Here is a 26,489-nt window from a genome sequence, read left to right on the forward strand (position 1 = left end):
CATGTGCAACGATGGCGTTGTTTGGGGTTATACCAGGTCACCATCCTAGTGATATAAAACTAAATCTTGCTTTTGTCACTTTATTAGCTAGAAGGAGGATTCCATTGGAGTGGAAATCAGCACTGGCCCCTAAAGCATCTGTATGGCTTAAAGGTATATTCAGTGATTTCACTCAAAAAACCTTAGGTTTCGTTTTTGGCTGTGGGACCCAGCCTTTCGTCCAATCAGGATAGAGAGTCAAAAACGAAACCTAAGGTTTTTTGGTTAACTGGGGACAGGGAGGAACTCCTTATTATGGTCAGCACACTCTATAGTAGGGAGGATTATCACAACAAAACAAAAAAATAAGTGACATTTGAATTAAGTAAAATCACTGAATATACCTTTAACCCTTAGAAGAGCAATCACGGGAAAACCCGTGAAGTAATAGCGTTCCGTAAATGGGCAATCACTGGAAAACCCGTGATTCTGTTTCTTGATTAATATCGATATATTAATAACCTCCGCATCGCTGTGTGAAGTCCCTTTGTTGAAATTCCAACTGCAATACCCAGAAATCCCGTGTCACGTAACACGCGCGCACATCTTGGCTATAAAACGTGCCCGCCCCCTGGGGATCTGCATGCCTGGCCTGCATGGGGAGCAAGCCAGCTGCTTGCGGGCTTTCTGAGTTCGCTCTTCCCGGCCTGGCTCGAGCGATGACACCGTACTACGATCTGGACGGGTGACCAGATTTTTCTATGGTAAGAATCTTATTGTCTGAAACATTATATGCTATATCTATTCAGTGTGTATTATAGTTTCTAATCGATGTTTGCCGCGCCGCTGGGGTAAGGCAGGCCGCTGAGCTAATGTGTTTTTTTTTCTTTGCCGAGCCTCTGGAGCGTAGCTAGCGTTACAGGCTGCGGCCTGCGCTCCAGAAGCTCTGCAAAGTTAAAAAAACAAACACTGCACAAATGGTTACATACATACGTGATACTAATTATACAATCATCCATTTGTAGCGACGACTCGGCACAATAAAATCATTTGATCGCTAGCAGTCATCGGAGAATATATAAGGGTCGGTATTAGCCCAAACCGACCATGTAGCTGCTAATTAGTTAGCATTACTATTAGCTATTTGTAGCATCGGCCCACGGCAGCACAATAAATGTATTTGATCGCCGGGTAAAAAACACCATGTAATGGACATATATAGTAGCGAGCACTGACTACAGCTAAATGTGTCTTTATTTGTATATACATCAGGCGAGCCGCGAGGACGACCGAGGACCATGATGATGATGATGATGCTGATGATGACGATGAAGAAGAAAAAGACTTCTCCGACACTGAACCAGATACATTAATTCATTTCAGGGGGCAGTTGTGTTTTCTATTTAGCCTACACAGTACACACCGTCAAGAACTGGACTGCAGTGGTTTGGGGACACTGGGGGAGGCGTAACTGTTTTGTATGTAGAATGAATAGTTTATTTCGATCTTTTGAGAGGGAGACATTACACAAAAACAGTTTACTTTTTCTTTTGTGATCGAAAAGGCATAGGCAGAAGCTTAAAGCTTATTAGTGCCTATCCTTATCTCAACGTATTCCAAAATACTGTTGAAGATATGCATAACAATCAACATATAAACAAAACAAACAAATGACATTTATAGAAGAATAGAAAATTAAACAAACAAAAAACAACAGACAACGAGAAAAAACAAAACAAGGAGTGGAAAAAAGACAAACAGACAACGCTACAATGTTATACCTTAGTCCAACACTATACATGGCATAAACAAGGCTCAGCTCCCCGCTCATTCCAGGTTATATCTATGCAATAATTCCTGTTTGAGCCTCTTTTTAAATTGTTTTAGGCTGTAGGCCTATTTATTTTCTGTAATATATGTATTATAATTTTATTATGTTGGTAGTCAGAATAAATAAAAATGCACTATTTCAATCCGAGATACATGTCATTTTTTTACACTATTCTGAGGTTTATGTTCTGACTAAGCGAGTTTCAACTGTGATTTACTCTGTAACGGTAGATGGTAAGAACCCAATTTTTTTTTTATATAATACAGTAAACATTCAAGTCTACATTTCTATACATATCATAGGCACCAAGTCCGGAAAACTATGTCATTGGATGTGTTTTTTATCAAAACTGTGTTTCTTCATAACAGGTTTTTGAGATACATGAATGAATAGACTAGGGTACTGGTAAGACTATGTAAACATATTATATATCGAAATCTTCGTTAAAATGTCAAGTTTCATGAAAGAATAACAGTGAGTTTCTATCTTGTTCCAGTAGGGGGCAGTAGGCGGTTTTATTTGGGTTGGTCAGTTTGGTAATGACTGACCATGCTATTTATAGATGGCAAAATATCTACAGTGGTACATGTGGGAAACTTTTTATTTTTTTATTATTGAACTAGACAAATCACCCTTTAAAATGAGATATGTCATAGGTATGGGCTCCCTGTAGAAAAAAAGCTGTTACCAAAATAAACCTTAAAATGATTGTATCTTTTTTCCATGTGCTAAAAAGCACTTTTGAAAAAAGCGCATTTTTTTTAAATGGCTTCCAACACAAAAACTATACATTGTATCAACTCAATTCATTTTTTTCCTGGAAGAAAACTTGTCAAGCTTTCTCTGAAGGTCTTTTATTGTCACAGAGTCACAACAGAGAATTTTCAATAAATCATTCAAAAACGCATATTTCCCATAGAGAAAAGCAATAACAACATGGGATTTGACTTGAACACTTCAGAGGGTTAAAGACCTCATGATGTATCTAAACTTGGAGAAAATTAAATTTAACTTGAGGGGAACACCAGGATAATTTGACCAGGTATGGGGCCCTATGATTAAACATATAACTGAACTAAAGACTCTACAGGAGACAACCATCAACTCCACAGGTTGACAAGCTCTAAAAAAAAACAAAAAACAAAAAAACAACGTATGTATACCATTATGTGCCATGAGGAAGTGCCAGGAGGGATAGCGAGATACATTATAATTATTATTTGTTTGGTTTTTGTTCTTGTCTTTTTTTTTTGTAATTTAAGTTTTTGTCGTATGTTGCATGTAGTATGTTGAGTGTAAGAGCACAAAGGGGAAAAATAAAAAAATGTACTTTTGACATGAATTGGATTATACTATACCCGTTTGTACCTCATTTTGTCAAAAGCAATAAATAAAAGGTTAAAATCTAAATGTGCTGTCAAAATCAACACTGTTTGTGCAGTACGTACTGTTATACACTGTAGGCTTTGTGTCACATGCACACTGTGTACTGTACGCAGGCACACACACACACACACACACACACACACACACACACACACACACACACACACACACACACACACACACACACACACACACACACACACACACACACACACACACACACACACACACTGCACCAACATGTTCAGAAGACACGTCTGAGGAGATCATACCAACGATAAAGTCATCAAAATACCATCCTGGCAAACAAATATACAGGAAGAAACAGGAAAAGGCTTGAATCTCGGTAACATTTTGATAGAGAGAGAGAGAGCAGGATTGGGAGAGACGGGGGAGGAGAGGGAGAGACGGGGGAGGAGAGGGAGGGAGGGAGAGACGGGGGAGGAGAGGGAGGGAGACAGAGAGAAGGATGGAAAGAGAAAGTGGGAAGGGGGAGAGAGAGGGGGGGAGACAGAGAGAAGGATGGAAAGAGAAAGTGGGAAGAGGGAGAGAGAGGAGGGGGGGGGGTACGATGGCCTTACTGCTGTATGGTACAGAAATATAGTGGAGTTTTATAGCTCAGCGTTTAACTCGTTGGCTATTCCAAAATAGCAGATCTACAAGCTTGTGTCTCAGTCAGTGCATCACAGCGCATACACAGCGCTGTGAGCTTGCACATCTGCTATTTCTTTAAATCTTCTACATAAATCTTCTCTTCTAGGGGTGCATACAGTACAGCATATGCCTGGCTGGCACAACCCCATTTCAGATGGGAGCCAAATACATATCAATTTGGGGGTCCTTGACATGAAAAGGCTTGCGAAACCATGCAGTAGAGGTTGCATGTGCACGCAGCACACACATGCAGTGCGCGTGCACGCAGCGCACGTGCAGTGCATCTGGATCACATTTTGGTGTCAGCCTGTCAGACTAAACAGCACCACAAGTCACGGCAGGATCCTCTGGCTGGTACTCTAAGTTACATAACATGCTAGCTCTGACAGCAGAGGAGCTGAATACGCACGCACGCACGCACGCAGGCACGCACGCACGCACAGTGATGGTACAATATACAATTCGGTTCGCAAACACTGGGTCGGGGACACATCTTTATGGGTCCTACTTTTTTGTTTTTTATTTTGTTTTTTTCAAAACATTTTCAATGTAATGATTTTCTTATTTTTATAATTTCATGAAGGAAAAGTAGCCACTATACAAGCTTGTAGATCTGCTATTTTTACTAGTTTGGATCCTGGGGGTCACAAGATAAAAGGTTTGGGAGCCTGGTCTAATACAGAGGTCCCAAAACAGTGGTCCACGGATTCCATGGCATAATTACAGGTGGTGAAGAAGATGAAGAGATATGCACACTGATGAAGATCTGTGTGTCGAAACTTTGCGCTATAGAGGGTATGCGCATGCATGAAGTGAGTTTAATGTCGTTTAATGCAATCAGATAGGACCATTCTGATTGTCTAGGCCAGAAAGTTCAGGGTGGGGGTTAAATCACTGCCGCCATCATTTAACCCATTCTGACCTGAGATCAGATTCCAAAAATGTCTTCAACTGTACATCCTGACAGTTTTCTGAAAGACCTATGTTTCTGTCGTTTCTATGTTATGTCGCTCTTCAATTCTTTTCAGAAATAGCAGACCTACAAGTTTGTAGATCTATTTTTCAATAGCAAAGCATAACATAATGCTAACACCAAAAGGGGTTTTAAGTGGAGATTTGGGTCTGAGAGGCTAAATGTCAACAAACGGTGGTCCGTGGCTCAAACGGTGGTCCGTGGCTCAAGTGCAGAATAAATAATGGACCTTGAAATGAAAAGGCTTGATAACCACTGCTCTAAAACGGAGGCGAGCTATAGTTGCCGAGTCTGTACTGTTTTCGGTTTCCTTCTACCCTGCGACGGTTTTTGTGGGCTTGCAGATCGGCTATTTCTGGTGTCCCCCGGAGGATAGTGCTATAGGGTTCGAGTGGTTCAAGGTCCGGCAGCGAGCAGACTCAAGCTGCCGGCTGCCAGTGCATACCTTTCCTTAAATGAACTACAACTGTTCTGTGTTATGGATTCCCTGCTTCAGATTCCACCCAGTGAGTTTCCACACAGACTCTAGATCTGCTAGAGGCTGCCAGGTTCTTCCAAAGTAGAAACTCCCCTGCAGTTCGTGTGTGACAGGCTTTTAGATGTAGCTTCATCAGACGAAGGGCCCTACGGTATCTTGTGCGGCGCCTTATGCCTAGTCTTCCGATTAGGCATTTTGTTATACTTTAAAAAGTGAAAATACCCTTTCACTATCTTTTGATGCTGTATCCTAGCTGTTATAAGTGTTTTCCTACATGTAATTTTTCTGTTTCCCTCGATTTCTAGAAACGATGTACACTCTTAACTCTTTCAAAGTTTTTCATTTTAACTCGTCATGTTTTATAGTGGTAACCTATTTTCAATTGTACTGGTTAGAGTCTGGTTGGTTCACTGTGTAGCCCCTTAATCTAGTAAAAGGCACATTTTATTGTATTTATTTTAGTTTTTCCTATTTTATTCATTTATTATTTATATCCTTTATTACCCATTTTAATTTGTATTATTATTATCGTGGAAGATCAGGGATAAGGCATGAGGCAAGATAAGGCCCAGTATCTTTCAGTTGAGGGCTGTCGCGATCGTGAAATTTCAGTCGATTATACTTCAAATCATACAAACAATTACGATTAATGATTTAGTTGTGCATTTTGGCATTGAACGTAGGAACATTAATATTACAATTTTGGAAATTAATGACCTGTACCAATTAACACAATAAATAATGCACTATGGCCATAATATGCGTGATCTTTAATCATTTTACACATTCCACATTTTTTATCGCGAAAAAAGAACCAATCTATAAGCCAGGTTGAAAGTGGTTAGAAGAGCAGGGACAACAACGTGGAAACAATGATGGGAAAACATGACGTTTATGTTCATTTCATCCAGATGCTTGTATACAGATTGATGGAAACCATGATGAAAAATATAATTGCAATTAGCTCAAACAATTAGCGATCAGACGACTGTGCAATTGGTTCGTGTACGTTCTGCAAAAATATTCTGAATCGACAAAGTAACTTGTAACTAAAGTCTTAGATGCAGTGGAGTAGAAGTAACTAAAGTCTTAGATGCAGTGGAGTAGAAGTAACTAAAGTCTTAGATGCAGTGGAGTAGAAGTAACTAAAGTCTTAGATGCAGTGGAGTAGAAGTAACTAAAGTATTAGATGCAGTGGAGTAGAAGTAACTAAAGTCTTAGATGCAGTGGAGTAGAAGTAACTAAAGTCTTAGATGCAGTGGAGTAGAAGTAACTAAAGTATTATATGCAGTGGAGTAGAAGTAACTAAAGTCTTAGATGCAGTGGAGTAGAAGTAACTAAAGTCTTAGATGCAGTGGAGTAGAAGTAACTAAAGTCTTAGATGCAGTGGAGTAGAAGTAACTAAAGTATTATATGCAGTGGAGTAGAAGTAACTAAAGTCTTAGATGCAGTGGAGTAGAAGTAACTAAAGTCTTAGATGCAGTGGAGTAGAAGTAACTAAAGTCTTAGATGCAGTGGAGTAGAAGTAACTAAAGTCTTAGATGCAGTGGAGTAGAAGTAACTAAAGTCTTAGATGCAGTGGAGTAGAAGTAACTAAAGTCTTAGATGCAGTGGAGTAGAAGTAACTAAAGTCTTAGATGCAGTGGAGTAGAAGTAACTAAAGTCTTAGATGCAGTGGAGTAGAAGTAACTAAAGTCTTAGATGCAGTGGAGTAGAAGTATAAAGTGTGAAGAAATGGACATACTCATGTAACGTGTGTGTGTGTGTGTGTGGGGGGGGGGTGTTGTGTTTTGTAGAAAATCATCAATTGTGGAAAAGATATTCTGTTATCCATCCATGTTGCCTCAATCAGGCTAATGATACCATCAATACCAGTAATGCAGGCCTGTATATCAGAATCAGAATCAGAATCAATACTGATCGATACTTAAGTTACCACCACTGTTCCTGGCACGGTGGTGGGCTCTCTAGGACTGTTAGGCAGCACTACTTGGACAGCACTAAAGGTCAATGATTTATTATCGCTCTACCCAAGAATCAACATGAAGTCTAATCTCCTTTACACACATTTACTGTATGCTTAAGACTCCTTGGTATACGGCGGTGACGCACGCCGAAAATAGCAGATCTACAAGCTCACTGCGTGTCACATCTATACTTGCTTGTAGAGTGTAAATCAGTGTTTTCCGGCGCACGTCACGACATCAACGTATACCAGACAGGTATGTCCAAAGTGCCAATGGTGGCACATGGGCAGCTTTCATATGGCCCATGGCTTTCCTCCAGTTTTATTCATTCATCCATCCATAAACAAAAAAAAAGTGTTTGTTTTGTCCGCAGCACAGATGAGTGACCTTACATTTGGCTGCTGCATTGCCAACAAAATACCCTCGATATTGTACTGTAGTTAAATGCATTTGCGTGTGACTTTGTCATGGTCGCACACACACACACACACACACACACACACACACACACACACACACACACACACACACACACACACACACACACACACACACACTTTGCCAAGGACTTAGACAGGGCAGTTAGCCATGTCCATGACCTCAGTCACTCAGTTATATCACCGAGTGGCGCGATACGAGCTTGTAGGTCTGCTATTTTTGAAAAATCGAAGAACGACTGATTTTTAGAATCTGATCTCAGGTCAGAATGGGTTCATCAGACCAGTGTGTGTCCAGTGGAAACCTCGTATGAATCTGATCTCAGGTCAGAATGGGTTAACTTATTCTCATTGCATTTTCCTTTCGGGCTGTTCCGGTCAGGAGCCGCCACTGCGAATCATCTGCCTCCATCTCACCCTGTCCTCTCTGCCTCCATCTCACCCTCTCCTCTCTGCCTCCATCTCACCCTCTCCTCTCTGCCTCCATCTCACCCTGTCCTCTCTGCCTCCATCTCACCCTGTCCTCTGCCTCCATCTCACCCTGTCCTCTCTGCCTCTATCTCACCCTGTCCTCTCTGCCTCCATCTCACCCTCTCCTCTCTGCCTCCATCTCACCCTGTCCTCTGCCTCCATCTCACCCTGTCCTCTTTGCCTCCATCTCACCCTCTCCTCTCTGCCTCCATCTCACCCTCTCCTCTCTGCCTCCATCTCACCCTGTCCTCTCTGCCTCCATCTCACCCTCTCCTCTCTGCCTCTATCTCACCCTGTCCTCTCTGCCTCCATCTCACCCTGTCCTCTCTGCCTCCATCTCACCCTGTCCTCTCTGCCTCCATCTCACCCTGTCCTCTGCCTCCATCTCACCCTGTCCTCTCTGCCTCCATCTCACCCTCTCCTCTCTGCCTCCATCTCACCCTCTCCTCTCTGCCTCCATCTCACCCTGTCCTCTGCCTCCATCTCACCCTGTCCTCTCTGCCTCCATCTCACCCTCTCCTCTCTGCCTCCATCTCACCCTGTCCTCTGCCTCCATCTCACCCTGTCCTCTCTGCCTCCATCTCACCCTGTCCTCTCTGCCTCTATCTCACCCTGTCCTCTCTGCCTCCATCTCACCCTGTCCTCTCTGCCTCCATCTCACCCTGTCCTCTCTGCCTCTATCTCACCCTGTCCTCTCTGCCTCCATCTCACCCTGTCCTCTCTGCCTCTATCTCACCCTGTCCTCTCTGCCTCCATCTCACCCTGTCCTCTCTGCCTCTATCTCACCCTGTCCTCTCTGCCTCTATCTCACCCTGTCCTCTCTGCCTCTATCTCACCCTGTCCTCTCTGCCTCCATCTCACCCTGTCCTCTCTGCCTCCATCTCACCCTGTCCTCTCTGCCTCCATCTCACCCTCTCCTCTCTGCCTCCATCTCACCCTCTCCTCTCTGCCTCCATCTCACCCTGTCCTCTGCCTCCATCTCACCCTGTCCTCTCTGCCTCCATCTCACCCTCTCCTCTCTGCCTCCATCTCACCCTGTCCTCTGCCTCCATCTCACCCTGTCCTCTCTGCCTCCATCTCACCCTGTCCTCTCTGCCTCTATCTCACCCTGTCCTCTCTGCCTCCATCTCACCCTGTCCTCTCTGCCTCCATCTCACCCTGTCCTCTCTGCCTCTATCTCACCCTGTCCTCTCTGCCTCCATCTCACCCTGTCCTCTCTGCCTCTATCTCACCCTGTCCTCTCTGCCTCCATCTCACCCTGTCCTCTCTGCCTCTATCTCACCCTGTCCTCTCTGCCTCCATCTCACCCTGTCCTCTCTGCCTCTATCTCACCCTGTCCTCTCTGCCTCCATCTCACCCTGTCCTCTGCCTCCATCTCACCCTGTCCTCTCTGCCTCCATCTCACCCTGTCCTCTGCCTCTATCTCATCCTGTCCTCTGCCTCCATCTCACCCTGTCCTCTGCCTCCATCTCACCCTGTCCTCTTTGCCTCTATCTCACCCTGTCCTCTGCCTCCATCTCACCCCGTCCTCTCTGCCTCCATCTCACCCTGTCCTCTGCCTCTATCTCACACTGTCCTCTCTGCCTCCATCTCACCCTGTCCTCTGCCTCCATCTCACCCTGTCCTCTGCCTCCATCTCACCCTGTCCTCTGCCTCTATCTCACCCTGTCCTCTCTGCCTCCATCTCACCCTGTCCTCTCTGCCTCTATCTCACCCTGTCCTCTCTGCCTCCATCTCACCCTGTCCTCTCTGCCTCCATCTCACCATGTCCTCTCTGCCTCTATCTCACCCTGTCCTCTCTGCCTCCATCTCACCCTGTCCTCTCTGCCTCCATCTCACCCTGTCCTCTCTGCCTCCATCTCACCCTGTCCTCTCTGCCTCCATCTCACCCTGTCCTCTCTGCCTCTATCTCACCCTGTCCTCTCTGCCTCCATCTCACCATGTCCTCTCTGCCTCCATCTCACCCTCTCCTCTCTGCCTCCATCTCACCCTGTCCTCTCTGACTCCATCTCACCCTGTCCTCTCTCTGCCTCCATCTCACCCTGTCCTCTCTGCCTCCATCTCACCCTGTCCTCTGCCTCCATCTCACCCTGTCCTCTGCCTCTATCTCACCCTGTCCTCTCTGCCTCCATCTCACCCTCTCCTCTCTGCCTCTATCTCACCCTGTCCTCTGCCTCTATCTCACCCTGTCCTCTCTGCCTCCATCTCACCCTGTCCTCTGCCTCTATCTCACCCTGTCCTCTCTGCCTCCATCTCACCCTGTCCTCTGCCTCTATCTCACCCTGTCCTCTCTGCCTCTATCTCACCCTGTCCTCTCTGCCTCTATCTCACCCTGTCCTCTCTGCCTCCATCTCACCCTGTCCTCTGCCTCCATCTCACCCTCTCCTCTCTGCCTCCATCTCACCCTGTCCTCTCTGCCTCCATCTCACCCTGTCCTCTCTGCCTCTATCTCACCCTGTCCTCTCTGCCTCCATCTCACCCTGTCCTCTCTGCCTCCATCTCACCCTGTCCTCTCTGCCTCCATCTCACCCTGTCCTCTCTGCCTCCATCTCACCCTGTCCTCTCTGCCTCCATCTCACCCTGTCCTCTCTGCCTCCATCTCACCCTGTCCTCTCTGCCTCCATCTCACCCTGTCCTCTGCCTCTATCTCACACTGTCCTCTCTGCCTCCATCTCACCCTGTCCTCTCTGCCTCTATCTCACACTGTCCTCTCTGCCTCCATCTCACCCTGTCCTCTCTGCCTCCATCTCACCCTGTCCTCTCTGCCTCCATCTCACCCTGTCCTCTCTGCCTCCATCTCACCCTGTCCTCTCTGCCTCCATCTCACCCTGTCCTCTGCCTCTATCTCACACTGTCCTCTCTGCCTCCATCTCACCCTGTCCTCTGCCTCCATCTCACCCTGTCCTCTCTGCCTCCATCTCACCCTGTCCTCTCTGCCTCCATCTCACCCTGTCCTCTCTGCCTCCATCTCACCCTGTCCTCTCTGCCTCCATCTCACCATGTCCTCTCTGCCTCCATCTCAACCTGTCCTCTGCCTCCATCTCACCCTCTCCTCTCTGCCTCCATCTCACCCTCTCCTCTCTGCCTCCATCTCACCCTGTCCTCTCTGCCTCCATCTCACCCTGTCCTCTCTGCCTCCATCTCACCCTCTCCTCTCTGCCTCCATCTCACCCTGTCCTCTCTGCCTCCATCTCACCCTGTCCTCTCTGCCTCCATCTCACCCTGTCCTCTCTGCCTCCATCTCACCCTGTCCTCTGCCTCTATCTCACACTGTCCTCTCTGCCTCCATCTCACCCTGTCCTCTGCCTCCATCTCACCCTCTCCTCTCTGCCTCCATCTCACCCTGTCCTCTCTGCCTCCATCTCACCCTCTCCTCTCTGCCTCCATCTCACCCTGTCCTCTCTGCCTCCATCTCACCCTGTCCTCTCTCTGCCTCCATCTCACCCTGTCCTCTCTCTGCCTCCATCTCACCCTGTCCTCTCTCTGCCTCTATCTCACCCTGTCCTCTCTGCCTCTATCTCACCCTGTCCTCTGCCTCTATCTCACCCTGTCCTCTCTGCCTCCATCTCACCATGTCCTCTCTGCCTCCATCTCACCCTCTCCTCTCTGCCTCCATCTCACCCTGTCCTCTCTGCCTCCATCTCACCCTGTCCTCTCTCTGCCTCCATCTCACCCTGTCCTCTTTGCCTCCATCTCACCCTGTCCTCTCTCTGCCTCCATCTCACCCTGTCCTCTCTGCCTCTATCTCACCCTGTCCTCTCTGCCTCTATCTCACCCTGTCCTCTCTGCCTCCATCTCACCCTGTCCTCTCTGCCTCTATCTCACCCTGTCCTCTCTGCCTCTATCTCACCATGTCCTCTCTGCCTCCATCTCACCCTCTCCTCTCTGCCTCCATCTCACCCTGTCCTCTCTGCCTCCATCTCACCCTGTCCTCTCTGCCTCCATCTCACCCTGTCCTCTCTCTGCCTCCATCTCACCCTGTCCTCTTTGCCTCCATCTCACCCTGTCCTCTCTGCCTCCATCTCACCCTGTCCTCTCTGCCTCCATCTCACCCTGTCCTCTCTGCCTCCATCTCACCCTGTCCTCTCTGCCTCCATCTCACCCTCTCCTCTCTGCCTCCATCTCACCCTGTCCTCTCTGCCTCCATCTCACCCTGTCCTCTCTGCCTCTATCTCACCCTGTCCTCTTTGCCTCCATCTCACCCTGTCCTCTCTGCCTCCATCTCACCCTGTCCTCTCTGCCTCTATCTCACCCTGTCCTCTCTGCCTCTATCTCACCCTGTCCTCTCTGCCTCCATCTCACCCTGTCCTCTCTGCCTCCATCTCACCCTCTCCTCTCTGCCTCCATCTCACCCTGTCCTCTCTGCCTCTATCTCACCCCGTCCTCTCTGCCTCTATCTCACCCTGTCCTCTCTGCCTCTATCTCACCCTGTCCTCTCTGCCTCTATCTCACCCTGTCCTCTCTGCCTCCATCTCACCCTGTCCTCTCTGCCTCCATCTCACCCTGTCCTCTCTGCCTCTATCTCACCCTGTCCTCTGCCTCTATCTCACCATGTCCTCTCTGCCTCTATCTCACCATGTCCTCTCTGCCTCTATCTCACCCTGTCCTCTCTGCCTCTATCTCACCCTGTCCTCTCTGCCTCTATCTCACCCTGTCCTCTCTGCCTCTATCTCACCCTGTCCTCTCTGCCTCTATCTCACCCTGTCCTCTCTGCCTCTATCTCACCCTGTCCTCTCTGCCTCTATCTCACCCTGTCCTCTCTGCCTCCATCTCACCCTGTCCTCTCTGCCTCTATCTCACCCTGTCCTCTCTGCCTCCATCTCACCCTGTCCTCTCTGCCTCCATCTCACCCTGTCCTCTCTGCCTCCATCTCACCCTCTCCTCTCTGCCTCCATCTCACCCTGTCCTCTCTGCCTCCATCTCACCCTCTCCTCTCTGCCTCCATCTCACCCTGTCCTCTCTGCCTCCATCTCACCCTGTCCTCTCTGCCTCCATCTCACCCTGTCCTCTCTGCCTCTATCTCACCCTGTCCTCTCTGCCTCCATCTCACCCTGTCCTCTCTGCCTCTATCTCACCCTGTCCTCTCTGCCTCCATCTCACCCTGTCCTCTCTGCCTCTATCTCACCCTGTGCTCTCTGCCTCTATCTCACCCTGTCCTCTCTGCCTCCATCTCACCCTGTCCTCTCTGCCTCTATCTCACCCTCTCCTCTCTGCCTCCATCTCACCCTGTCCTCTCTGCCTCCATCTCACCCTGTCCTCTGCCTCCATCTCACCCTGTCCTCTCTGCCTCCATCTCACCCTGTCCTCTCTGCCTCTATCTCACCCTCTCCTCTCTGCCTCCATCTCACCCTGTCCTCTGCCTCCATCTCACCCTGTCCTCTGCCTCCATCTCACCCTGTCCTCTGCCTCCATCTCACCCTGTCCTCTGCCTCCATCTCACCCTGTCCTCTGCCTCCATCTCACCCTCTCCTCTCTGCCTCCATCTCACCCTGTCCTCTGCCTCCATCTCACCCCGTCCTCTCTGCCTCCATCTCACCCTCTCCTCTCTGCCTCCATCTCACCCTGTCCTCTGCCTCCATCTCACCCTGTCCTCTGCCTCCATCTCACCCTGTCCTCTGCCTCCATCTCACCCTGTCCTCTCTGCCTCTATCTCACCCTGTCCTCTGCCTCCATCTCACCCTGTCCTCTCTGCCTCTATCTCACCCTGTCCTCTCTGCCTCTATCTCACCCTGTCCTCTGCCTCCATCTCACCATGTCCTCTCTGCCTCTATCTCACCCTGTCCTCTCTGCCTCTATCTCACCCTGTCCTCTCTGCCTCTATCTCACCCTCTCCTCTCTGCCTCCATCTCACCCTCTCCTCTCTGCCTCCATCTCACCCTCTCCTCTCTGCCTCTATCTCACCCTGTCCTCTCTGCCTCCATCTCAATCTCTTTGTGTGTTTTTGTTCTTTTGACCTCGACTGTTTGATTTATTTTAGCCCGCTTTCCCTCTCCCTCAAGTAAATAAGGGTTTGTTCTTGATCTTGCTTTGCCTGGTTAAATAAAAGGTTAAATTAAAACATGAAAAAAGGGTGTGATAATGTGCTCTATACTGTCTTTGGCTATTCAAAAATAGCAGATATTGAAGCTCATATCCCATCACTTCGTGCCACGATATGAGCTTGTAGATCAACATTTGTGCATCTTTGTATTTATACATTTTTCAAGTGCACACTTTTTAACGCAAATCTTTGCTTGTGGGGGCCTTTAGCTGGAACAATAACAACACACTTTGAGTTGTGCGTCTGCGGCCAAATACATATAAAAAAAAAATTGGGGGGGGGGGGGGGGGGTCCTTGACATGAAAGAGTTTGAGCAGCCACTGATAGAGAATTATACGCTTTTCAGAAAACTGTTAGGGTTTAGAAGACATTCGTAGAGTCGGTCGGCATCAGGTCTTAACCCAAACCTGTCGGAAAACTGGCGAGTTCTCCGGATACCGCGGAGAGCAGCATATGAAATAAGGGCGTGTGTGTGTGTGCGTGTGTGTGTGTGTGTGTGTGTGTGTGTGTGTGTGTGTAGGTCGGCAGTCTCAGTGGTGGGGCAGGCGGTAGCAGAGGAAGCATGACAGTGGGGTAACACAGAGAACAGTGGCCTGTGATGCAGGTCTCAATAGGGGGCGGAGGTGTGAGATTGCGTTGCGCTTTCCCATGTAAGTAGATGGGGGAAATTGTATTCACTAATAATGTAATTATTAATTTATAATGTGTTAAGACCTCCATAATATTATGGTCAATGCCTGCGTGAAAAGTGAGAAGCGATTGGTGCAGGCAGTGAGGAGCAGCGGCCAGACAGACATTGAGTGAATTATAGTTATAGTATAGAAAATATGTTTTTCCAGCTCGTAGCGCGGCACTCGGTGCCGCGCTATGATCTTGTAGATCTGCTATTTTTCAACAGCTAAAGTATAACACGATGCTCAAGTTAACCCATTTTGCGCGGGAATCCATTTTGGTGTTAGCATCACGTTATGCTTTAGCTATTTAAATATAGCAGATCTACAAGCTCATATCGCGCCACCGAGTGGCGCGCTACGAGCTTGTAGGTCTGCTATTTTTGTGAAAAATCAAAGAACGACTGACATTTTAAAAATCTGATCTCAGGTCAGAATGGGTTCATCAGACCAGTGTGTGTGTCCGGCGGAAACCTCGTGTGAATCTGATCTCAGGTCAGAATGGGTTAATCCACCAAAGGGGGGTTCCCGTCCTGAATGGGTGAAACTCCTCACCGTCAGGTGAAGAGAAGCAGCTGGTGACTGCGTACAGTGTGCACTAGAGGAGATACAGTATGTGCTCGTCTACTCTACGCCCTCCCACACATGTAGGGTTTAGCACGGATGGGAAACACACACGCGTGTGGCCGTGGCGTGGGGGGAAAACTGGGAAATGACATAGACAACAATTGCGAGGACAAACGGCTGCGGGGATAAGGGGGCTGCAGTAAATACTGAATGAGTTGAACAATTCAACTCGAAACGCACAGGCTTCCGTTTTAGACTGAAACTTCTAAATGAAATGATAGAAAAAAGCCATTGCACTCCGACTTTAACCCATTCTGACCTGAGATCAGATTCATAAGAGGTTTCCACTGGACAGGACGCACACTGGTCTGATTATCCCATTCTGACCTGAGATCAGATTCTAAAAAATAATGTCAGTCGCTCTTCGATTTTTCAAAAAATAGCAGATCTACAAGCTCGTAGCGCGCCACCGAGTGGCGCGCTACGAGCTTGTAGATCTGCTATTTTTCAATAGCTAAAGCATGACATGATGCTAACACCAAATGGGTGCCCGCCCAGAATGGGTTAAAGTGTGGGTACATGGACCCTGCACAGGCTTCCTTGAATGGGTTCCAAATGGACCTTTACAGGTCTGTAACTCTGAGAGTGTACAAAATGGAACCAAATTCGGTTCCAAATTGTACATGTACACTCTCAGTCTGATTTTTTATTTATTTTTAATTATCCCACAATTTTGTAACCCATTTTTTTCCACCCAGTGTCAATTGTCTAATGTAATCCTGGGCTCTACACTTCCTCTCCCAACCTGAGGGGGGCAGCGGACAGACCTTATGCTACCTTCTATGCATGAGGAGTCCAAACTGCTAGCTGTGAGGCGACAGCGCTATACCGACTGCCACCGTGCCCCATCAGTCAGAGTTAATGGGGGTGTATGGGACCTTGAAATAAATCAACATTGAGAAGCACTGGAGGGATGGCTGGTTCAGCAAACACAGAGGAAGAACATAATCGCTCTGATGAGATATGGCGTGATGTTACCTTGACCTTGAATTCTCACTAGGCTCATGTGTGCAGTGACCTTTAACCCATTCTGACCTGAGATCAGATTCAAAAAATGTCTATTACATCCTGACAGTTTCATTATTAACCCATTCTGACCTGAGATCAGATTCTAAAAGTGTCTTCGATTTTTCAAAAATAGCAGACCTACAAGCTCGTATCGCGCCACTCGGTGGCGCGATATGAGCTTGTAGATCTGCTATTTTTCAATAGCTAAAGCATAACATGATGCCAACACCAAAATGGGTGCCCGGTCAGAATGGGTTAAACCCATTTTGGGGCGGGAACCCCTTTTGGTGTTTTAAAGCATTATGTTATACTTTAGCTATTGAAAAATAGCAGATCTACAAGCTCATAGCGCGGCATGAACTTGTAGGTCTGCTATTTTTGAAAAATCTTGAAAATGTGCCTCAAATCTTTGAATATATAGTATAAAAAAAATCGACGTCAGGCCTAAATGGGTTAACTCGTTAAGACCAATTCTACAAAATGTCTTACAGTTTTCAGAAAAAACATGTGTTTGTATATCAGTGGCGCGAAAATATTCACGCAGCCAGAAGCAAACACTTTAAAAATGTATTATATGCCCGGTATATTCAAAGACTTGCACACATTGTCACGATTTTTCAGAAATAGCAGATCTACAAGCTCCTAGCACGACGTCACGTGATGCAATATCAGCTTGTATTACCTGCTATTTTGGAATAGCCAAAGCATAAAATAATGCTTTTTAGCTGAAATCTAAAATCTGCGTTGTGGAGATTTATTCACGCCCAAACGTGTGTGTGTGTGTGTGTCTGTGTGTGTGTGTGTGTGTGTGTGTGTGTGTGTGTGTGTGTGTGAGAGAGTTAGAACACTAGTTCCCTGCCTGGTCATTTTGCCAGCGTCTCATGAGTGCTCAGACCATCTGTCAGGTTGACAGACGTGACTGAAATCGGTTTCCATTATAAGCCTATCATCACATAAATCACGCCTGTGGATCTCATCTTTAACGCACTAAGGCCTGACGCCTGTGGATCTCATCTTTAACGCACTAAGGCCTGACGCCTGTGGATCTCATCTTTAACGCACTAAGGCCTGACGCCTGTGGATCTCATCTTTAACGCACTAAGGCCTGACGCCTGTGGATCTCATCTTTAACGCACTAAGGCCTGACGCCTGTGGATCTCATCTTTAACGCACTAAGGCCTGACGCCTGTGGATCTCAAAACACGTTCATGTCAAGGATCCCCAAATTGATACAGTATGTCGCGGACCGGCGGACCGCCATAACAAAATATTTTGTGCCAGGGACTCCCAGGAGCAAAGATTTGATGAGTTGTAGGCTAGGGTTAGGCTACAACACACACAGTGGTTAAAGGACCACTTCACCACTTTTCAATGGCTCAGGGGTAGAGTGGCCGGATGGTAACCGTAAGGTTGCCAGTTACCTGCAGTTCAAACCCGGGCTCCCCCAGAGTTTGTGTCGAAGTGTCCTTGAGCAAGACACTGAACCCCTAATTGCTCCTGGTGTGCTGGTTGGTGCCTTGCATGGTTTCCGCCGTCATCGGTGTATGTGCACTGTAAGGCGCCTCGGATAAAGGCGCTATATAAATGCACCATTTACCATTTTCAACCTATCTTCATAGAATTGGTCTTCACTAATGGTCATGATGATACAATATACATCTATTGTCTACTCAGTCAGTCTGTGTCTCATAGGAGGGCTGTGGGCAGTTCAGAAACCTCATCGTTAGGCAGATTTGTTTTTTAACTTTTTTCATTTAGCCATCATTTAGCTGGGGACCCCCTGGAGCTCCCTCAAGGACCCCTGGGGGTCCCCGGAACCCACTTTGAGAACCAGTGCTATAGAGGACTCGTTTTACACTCTGACAGTGTAAATTAAAACAATGATCCAGTCTCTTCTGTACAGCCTTTAATCCACTCCATTAGAGAAATGTAGTGGCACACTAAATGCATTATGGCTGGCAATTATTTTTGATTAGGCTCTGCTGATTGATTCAGCCGTAATGCTGGCCGTAATGCTGACTATAGGCCTGGAGATGACTTCAAATCAATGTCAATGTCATCTCAAACTTTTGCCTCGATTATTTCATTTCTTATTTATTAAAAAGAGTGGTGCAACTCCGTGTGGGGGTCCCTGGGGGGGGGGGTCCCCGGAACTTCCAGACCCACAGGAACACGCCCAGGGTGCCGGCCCGGTTCCGGCAAGCCGCCCCGCGCCCGAAACGGCAGAGAAATGACAGAGTTACCGTGTGGGGGTACGAGCTCGTAGGTCTGCTTATTTTTGAAAAATAAAAGAACGACTGACACAGAAACATGGCTTTTTCAGAAAACTGTCAGGATGTAGAAGACATTTGTAGAAACTGATCTCAGGTCAGAATGGGTTAACTGACAAGCCCTAATTCTAACCTTTTGTGTTGGGCCTATACCCTACGACTACGAGTTGCTTGTCTTACTATTTTTGGCGGTTTGACGGTACTGTGGAGACTCTGGAGAGAGACAGGGAACATGGGGAGAGAGTCGGGGAGTGACTGTGTGGTGAACCTCGCGTCGCCAGACTTTCCACCGCGGAAAAGGAAAGCCTGGTCTGTGTTCCAAAATGTGATCCGGTGATCGGGTCTATGCCACGGACATGAAGAAAAAAAATACATGGTGGTTCCAGTTGAAGGGTTCCAGTTTTTCGGTGCCGCTTTGTTTTGTTTTGTTTTGTAAATGCTGAGTATTAGTAGTATTAGTACTAGTAGTAGTAGTACTAGTTTAGTCTCGCCAGTTGCTAGGGGTTAGAATAGAAGATGGATATACAATAATACAAACATACTATTCCTATAAACTATACGACGAATCAAGGCTTTTATTGGGTAGGCCCTAAAATGATGATGCAGGGAATTCTTTGGGGTAAATACTGGTTCCGGTTCGGTGCTTCCGGCCTGATGACTACACACCAGTCACTACACCATGACCACGGTTCTCTTCGCTCCCGACCCCGATCAGAAAACTACCTTTTTTCACTGACCAAAACTAAATGGAAACTACATGAAAACTAAGCTATGATGGCTAAAACTAAGGCCTCTTTTAGACGGGGACCATCTCCATATAACACGTCAAAGTCCCGTTGCGTTCTCATTTTTTCTTACCCTTTACACGAGAACGCACACGTTATGATATGATGTGCTATTTTGCTATACTGTCGCTAGGTGGCGATAACGGGCTGCCAAATAGACAGGTCACCCACGTACAAGAAGAAGAAACCTTCACGCAAGCCTGCGCAACACGGCTCTGGGCGCGCCACGGGATGGTATATATTGTATAATACATTAGGCTACATAAACGCTGCTGCCGCGGCTGCCGTCTATCACAAGGCTTTTTATTTACATCATGGTTTTACATTCAACATCGCTGATGAGCATCACTTTGTAGGCGAGGAGGGAGGCTTGTTCAGGAACTCCATTATATCATAATGATATGGCTCTGCATCAATGTAATAAACATATGCGCTGTGAGCCAACGTGAGCCATGATGTCATAAGTTTTGCGGATTCACCGTTTTGCCTGTTTATATGGAGACCATAGGAAACGGTGTTCTGAAAGATTTCCACTCTGGGAGGCAGTTTCACTTCGATGCGTTTTCACCTCCTGAGAACACCGTTCTCGTCTAAATGACAGCGCTAAACGGTACTTTATTTTGCCGTTTTTTATGAACACCATCCTCGTGTAAATAGCACCTAAGACTACTAGGCCCTATATTGACAATTTCGTCAACAAATATAAACGAGACTAAAATGTTTACAAGGGACTAGTGGACAAGAGGTCCAGTAAGTAAAAGACATTTTACACTTGGTTGCATGTTGAAAATAGCAGATCTACAAGCTCACAATGAGTCGCACTGCGACACGTTGCAAGCTTGTAGATCACCAGCAACAGCAAGTGTAAAATCCGCCATTACGACGGCATTAAAAGGCCCGCCAAAATACAATTTAGTCGAAATAAATCAAATGTAGATTTAGTCAACTAAAATCTTATGATATTTAATCGACTAAAACTAGACTGACATTCATTCCAGGTGACAAAGAATATTCATTCCAAAGACTAAACATGTGACATATGACTAAACTAAAATAGAAATTTGCTGCCCAAAACAACACTGATGCTATATGTCTCCCCGGCTAAATGTGTGGTAAGCGCCTTAACCAGTTGGCCATCATCGCCGCCCGCCTTGCTTGTCATATTCCAAAGAAATGCTATGTATTATTTTTAGGAAGTGTTGAATGTTGGGGGAGGACAGCTAGTTTACGGCATACTAAATATCAGATAATTAGTCCCTGTGAGGGCGAGTGGTGTGTGGGTGCGTGCGTGCGTGTGTGTGTCTCATGGGTGTGTGTGTGTGTGTGTGTGTGTGTGTGTGTGTGTTTGTTAGAGTCGTATGGCTCCCACTGCCAGCCTCCCATGGGTGTGTGTTTATGTAACGCCTGGGATTCGACGACCCCCCCCCCCCCCTCAGAGACTCTGAGCTATTCTGCTCCCTGCTGTGTTTGCTAAGACGCACACACACACACACACACACACACACACACACACACACACACACACACACACACACACAGTAGTAGTCATGTCAGATAGTGTCCTTTTACTGTAATAATTAACTGTTTGTTCCTTGGGAGCTAATTGGAGTTAGAGTTACAGTTGTCATGACATGTGAAAGCTGCAGCAGCAGGTGTCCAGAGTGGGAGGGTGTCATCCACAATACAATACAATACAATACAATACAATACAATACAATACAATACAATACAATACATACACAGAAACAGTATCCATTCATTCAAGGTGCCTGTGGGTGGGGGTGGCGTGAGGAGAGCTGTGCCTTCACATTTGAGTTGGATCATTTAAATCCTCTCACGCTCCATTAACTTCTTACATATCATCGCCGCTGTCCGGCAGAATGTAAGAATAATGGCATTATGAATTTCAGGCAAAAAATACCTGCCAATTTATTTATTTTTCTTCTTACTAAAATCTGAAAAACAAAAAGTAATCTATAAATTGGGTGCTTTTCTGAAAAATGCTCTTCCACTGTACAAATAGGGAAAGCCTTCCGATATGTCTACGTATATCGTGTAATCTGTAATGTATTGTATATACTTTAGATTGTTTGCTTTTATGAATCTGTGCTCCAAACCATGTGATCATGGCCGTGAGTTAAGTAAATGATGATGAGAAAGCTTCATATCTATCGAGGGGCACTTGTGTAATGCAAATAGCCTGCATCCTGCATCCTTCGATGATGGCGTATGATGATAAGAGCGCCCCTCACTTCACACAGGTGTGATTTTGTTGTTTATGTCTGGTCTTCCGTGAATCAATGCACTACTACTTCACCATACTACACACCGGCATCGCACAAGAGCAGCGGAAGTAGTCTATCTATCTGTACAAGCTCACAGTGTGCATTGTGAGCTTGTCGCTGTCGGCCGTAACTCTTCATTGCATGTCCAAAACCGTTACTTTTCCGGGAAATGGAGAAAAAAAAGAAAACGTATTTATAAAACCCACAGACACACTTTCACTCGCCCTTTATATGAAAATGTCAGATCTATACAAGCTGTATTTCTGCTATCTTTTTGTGTGCCACTGTAGTATGATGAAAACAATCACACCTGTGTGAAGTGAGGGGCGCTCTTATCATTATACATCATCATACATCCTCTCATGAACAGCTGAATGTAGGTGATTGGTTGGTTAAATTCACGTCCTATTCGGCGGACATTTGACCTCATTTCTCCTTTCATTGTCAGTGGCAAATATTGAGACGTGTGGGGACAAAAGCTGTGTATATAGGAGGGACTAACATTAAATATTTATATTATATAAATGATATGTAATGTTTCCCCTTCAATGTCCATGGCGTTTAATGTTTTGATGTTTAATTTACGTCAGTCATATTTAGCGGAATTATCAGCTCTTATCATCAGACATGCGTCATCATCTCATGAACAACTGAATTTATGTGATTGGTTAGCCGATTTGCTCGTCTACATATGCTGTATATAAGAGGGGCTAGCGAAGAAAAAACACTTAAAAAGTTGAAATATGGAGATGTATGAGGTTGACAAACAAGACCCGACTGTGCATTTCCAGGAGATGCTGCCGGTCAGCACATTTCAACATACAGTTGCTGATAAATGTACAGTTTCTATAACTTTGTCATACTTCTCTTTTTCATCTTTTTGTCATACTTTCCTCCCGGCGTGAAAAAACTGCTAGCCTAATATGTGTCAAATATGAGATATGAGACTATAATGCTGCAGGTGATTGATGTGCTTTCGCCACTAAATAATAATAATAATAATATGTTGCTATGGGTTGCTATGAAAACCTGCATCTCCCATCAGTCGGTCGGTTGGTTGGTTGGTCACGCCTCCACATATGGTCACGCCTTGTGACATCACGCCTCCATAAAAGGTCACACCTCGTGACATCACGCCTCCATAAAAGGTCACACCTCGTGACATCACGCCTCCATAAAAGGTCACACCTCGTGACATCACGCCTCCATAAATGGTCACGCCTCGTGACATCATGCCTCCATATATGGTCACGCCTCGTGACATCACGCCTCCATATATGGTCACGCCTCGTGACATCATGCCTCGATATATGGTCACGCCTCGTGACATCATGCCTCCATATATGGTCACGCCTCGTGACATCACGCCTCCATATATGGCCGTCTCCATATATGAAGATCACGACACTGACCTCATCAAACCCTGGATAGCCATACATGAAGAAGACTGGATCAGAAGACCTAGATACCTGTGCACTCATCAAACCCTGTACACTCAAGACACTGCCCCCACTGCCACCCTTAGATCTCCATATATGGAGCTGACCTGTTCTGACATTCCATATGTTGTTCTGACCTCATCAAACCCTGTACACTCAAGACACTGCCCCCGCTGCCACCCTTAGATCTCCATATATGGAGCGGACCTGTTCTGACAATCCATATGTTGATCTGACCCTGCATATGGCAAAGCGCCAGCATTCTCCCAGCAGTCTGCCGTCACCCAGGCAGATGCGTTCTCACCCTCAGGGCCTATATATATATATATATATATATATATATATATATATATATATATATATACTATTTGTAAATACCAGCATACTGCATTAAACCACGACACACACTTCTGGTTAGTTGTTAATTTAAGATATAGCCACACACAAAGTGAACCCATTTTGGGCGGGAACCGCTTTTGGTGTTAGCATTATGTTATGCTTTAGCTATTGAAAAATAGCAGATCTACAAGCTCATAGCGCGCCACTCTGAGCTTGTAGGTCTGCTATTTTTGAAAAACCGAAGAACCACTGACATAGAAACATAGCTTTTTCAGAAAACGGTCAGGATTTAGAAGACATTTTTAGAATCTGATCTCGGGTCAGAATGGGTTTTAAGACAGCTGTATGAGCCCATGCATTGCGGGGGTAGGTATAGGCTATTAGCAATGGCTCTCAAAATGTATACGTATTTGGTGGCGGACCCCCATTTGAAAATAGGCTATCCCGTGCCAGGGACCCCCAAAAGACAAGATTTGTCACAATGCTTTAAAAATACCAGATCTACAAGCTCAAAAAGGGGCCGTAATGAATGTTTAACCCATTAAAATCAGGAAAGCATCCGTACCAATTTTGCGTTTGGTTATTCAAAAATCACACACGTGTGAACGGAGTGGTGCAATCCTCTCTCTCTCCCTCTCTCTCTCTCCCTCTCTCCCCCTCTCCCCCTCTCTCCCCCTCCCTCCCTCCCTCCCTCCCTACTGGTATTAATAAGTCACATACTCGTGCTCACTTATACATACAGGTAAACAAACAGGTACACGGACATTGCTGGTTGTAGGAGTGGTTGCACCACTCAAAAATAGCAGACATACAAGCCATTTTTTTTAAACCGTCTTAAACGAGACCAAGGCATTTGTAACGTCGGCCTCGAGGTGTTAATAGGGTTAAACTGTCAAGTATGTCTGAGGGACCCCGTCGTGGAACCCTCCCTCCCCAAGGACCCCTGGGGGTCCCCCCTGGTGGAGCCCTGGGGGTCCCCCCTGGTGGACCCCTGGGGGTCCCCCCTGGTGGACCCCAGTTGGAGAACCACTGTCCTGGGAGTTCCTAATCTGCCCTAACCATGTTTTGAGCACTAAGCATTGGGGCAGACAGCTGCCTCCATCCCTCTGCCTCCATGAATGAGCCTCCCAGATCAATATGGACGTCACTCACTAAATGGGATGCTTCTGAATGGTGATGGACAGCAGATAGGTGATGCATGATTGATCAGCTTCACCAACCTGCAGTGTCCAGTGCACTGTCTGCTGCACAGTGCACACTCAATGCTGCGTAACTGCACTCCCTACAGGCTTTACAGTATGGCTGTATACAGTATACTTAGTGTGTGTGAGTGTGAGTGTGAGTGTGAGTGTGTGTGTGTGTGTGTGTGTGTGTGTGTGTGTGTGTGTGTGTGTGTGTGTATAGGCTATATATATATATATATATATATATATATATATATATATATATATATATATATATATATATATATAAGTATTTGTGTGTGTGTGTGTGTGTGTGTGTGTGTGTGTGTGTGTGTGTGTGTGTGTGTGTGTGTGTGTGTGTGTGTGTGTGTGTGTGTGTGTGTGTGTGTGTGTGTGTTGCACTAATTGGATTTCATCCAAGGAGCTAGAAATCACGATTCTATACAGGTTTATTTTTTTCTAGATTTCTATACTATAATAGGAGGAAGATAATATGACATCGATGGACAGATAATATGGTTCATTCATTGTCTGATATTGCATGGACAGTCCATGATGGACTGGATATTAATTGATAAAAGATCAATAACTGTTTGACTCCGCACGCGCGCATACACACACACACACACACACACACACACACACACACACGCGCGCGCGCACTAAACACAATTCTATGATTTTGGGCACCATCTGCGCGCATGCAGGTGAGCATGCCAAATACACACACAGCTCCGAAATCCCCCACCGGGAGCCAGATTGCCAACGGCTGAGTCGGTCTGGTTTATTAACCAGGCTAGAGCCAAATGGCCATCATTGCAGGAAGAACAGATCATATAGCACTATGCAGAACACAGTCCTGTACAGTTTGGTAGGGTCGGTTGTGCCCCCATGTCTGTCTGTCCGTCCGTCCGTCCCATCATAGACAAACCATCTACCTACCTCGTAATCTCGAAGCTGCACCCTTTCCGAAGGAGCAACGCTCTCTTCCGCATGATGCCCGCTTTCTCTCTGCCGAGGTACACATTGATATCCGAATTCATGGGTGCCAGCCTCTATAGTCCAGTCGAGCAGATCCCCTTTAGTGTAGTAGTAGTAGTAGCAGAACGCAGCTCTTCCGAATCCTTTCCCAAAACAAACCCCGGGGTAGAACAGACAGACAGAGGGTCCGGGGGTAATGGACTGCCCGTCTGCGAGGAACGAAAGGAAAGGAACAGGAACGACTGCTGACCACAAAAGAGCAGAGAAATCCCCCCTTTTTACGCGTCGCGTCAGTTTGAGCAGGACATGTGAAGTAGAAGAAGCACAGACGGCGCAGAGTTTCCACTGGGAGAGAGACAACGGAAGAAGACGATGTCCTGCTGGGGTTACTACTAGTAGTGGTGGTGCATCATTGTTTTTTTTGGGGGGAGGGGGGGTTGTTGTTGTTGTTGGGTTTTTTTTTGACGGCGTTCCGTTTTGATTTGACGGCGTTGTTGTGCCGTCGGCAGCCTATACTGTTGTTGGTGCTGAGCGGCGGGTTGCTGCTGCTGCTGCTATCCCAGACTAGACTGTGTGCTATGTTACGTTATGGGTCCGCCTGCCTCGGAGGAGTCCCGACTCCCGACTGCTGAGGGTTGAGTGTTGATCCCTTCCCTTCCCACACACACACTGACACACACACAC

The 26,489-nt window shown here is 46.6% G+C and overlaps 1 protein-coding gene across 3 annotated transcripts in view; it reads right to left on the reverse strand.

Moving 5' to 3' along the window:
* Window positions 1-26,196, reverse strand: part of garnl3 (GTPase activating Rap/RanGAP domain like 3) — a 136,984-nt gene extending 110,788 nt beyond the window's left edge. For all 3 annotated transcript variants that reach the window (XM_083794064.1, XM_083794066.1, XM_083794063.1), the window contains exon 1: window positions 25,767-26,196. In XM_083794064.1, the coding sequence (XP_083650190.1) occupies window positions 25,767-25,867 (101 nt within the window). In that variant the 5' untranslated portion in view covers window positions 25,868-26,196. The remainder of the gene's footprint in view (window positions 1-25,766) is intronic.
* Between the last annotated feature and the right edge of the window lie 293 nt (window positions 26,197-26,489).

Source organism: Protomyctophum parallelum, assembly GCF_964188405.1.
Source record: "Protomyctophum parallelum genome assembly, chromosome: 21".
Taxonomy (NCBI): Eukaryota; Metazoa; Chordata; class Actinopteri; order Myctophiformes; family Myctophidae; genus Protomyctophum; species Protomyctophum parallelum.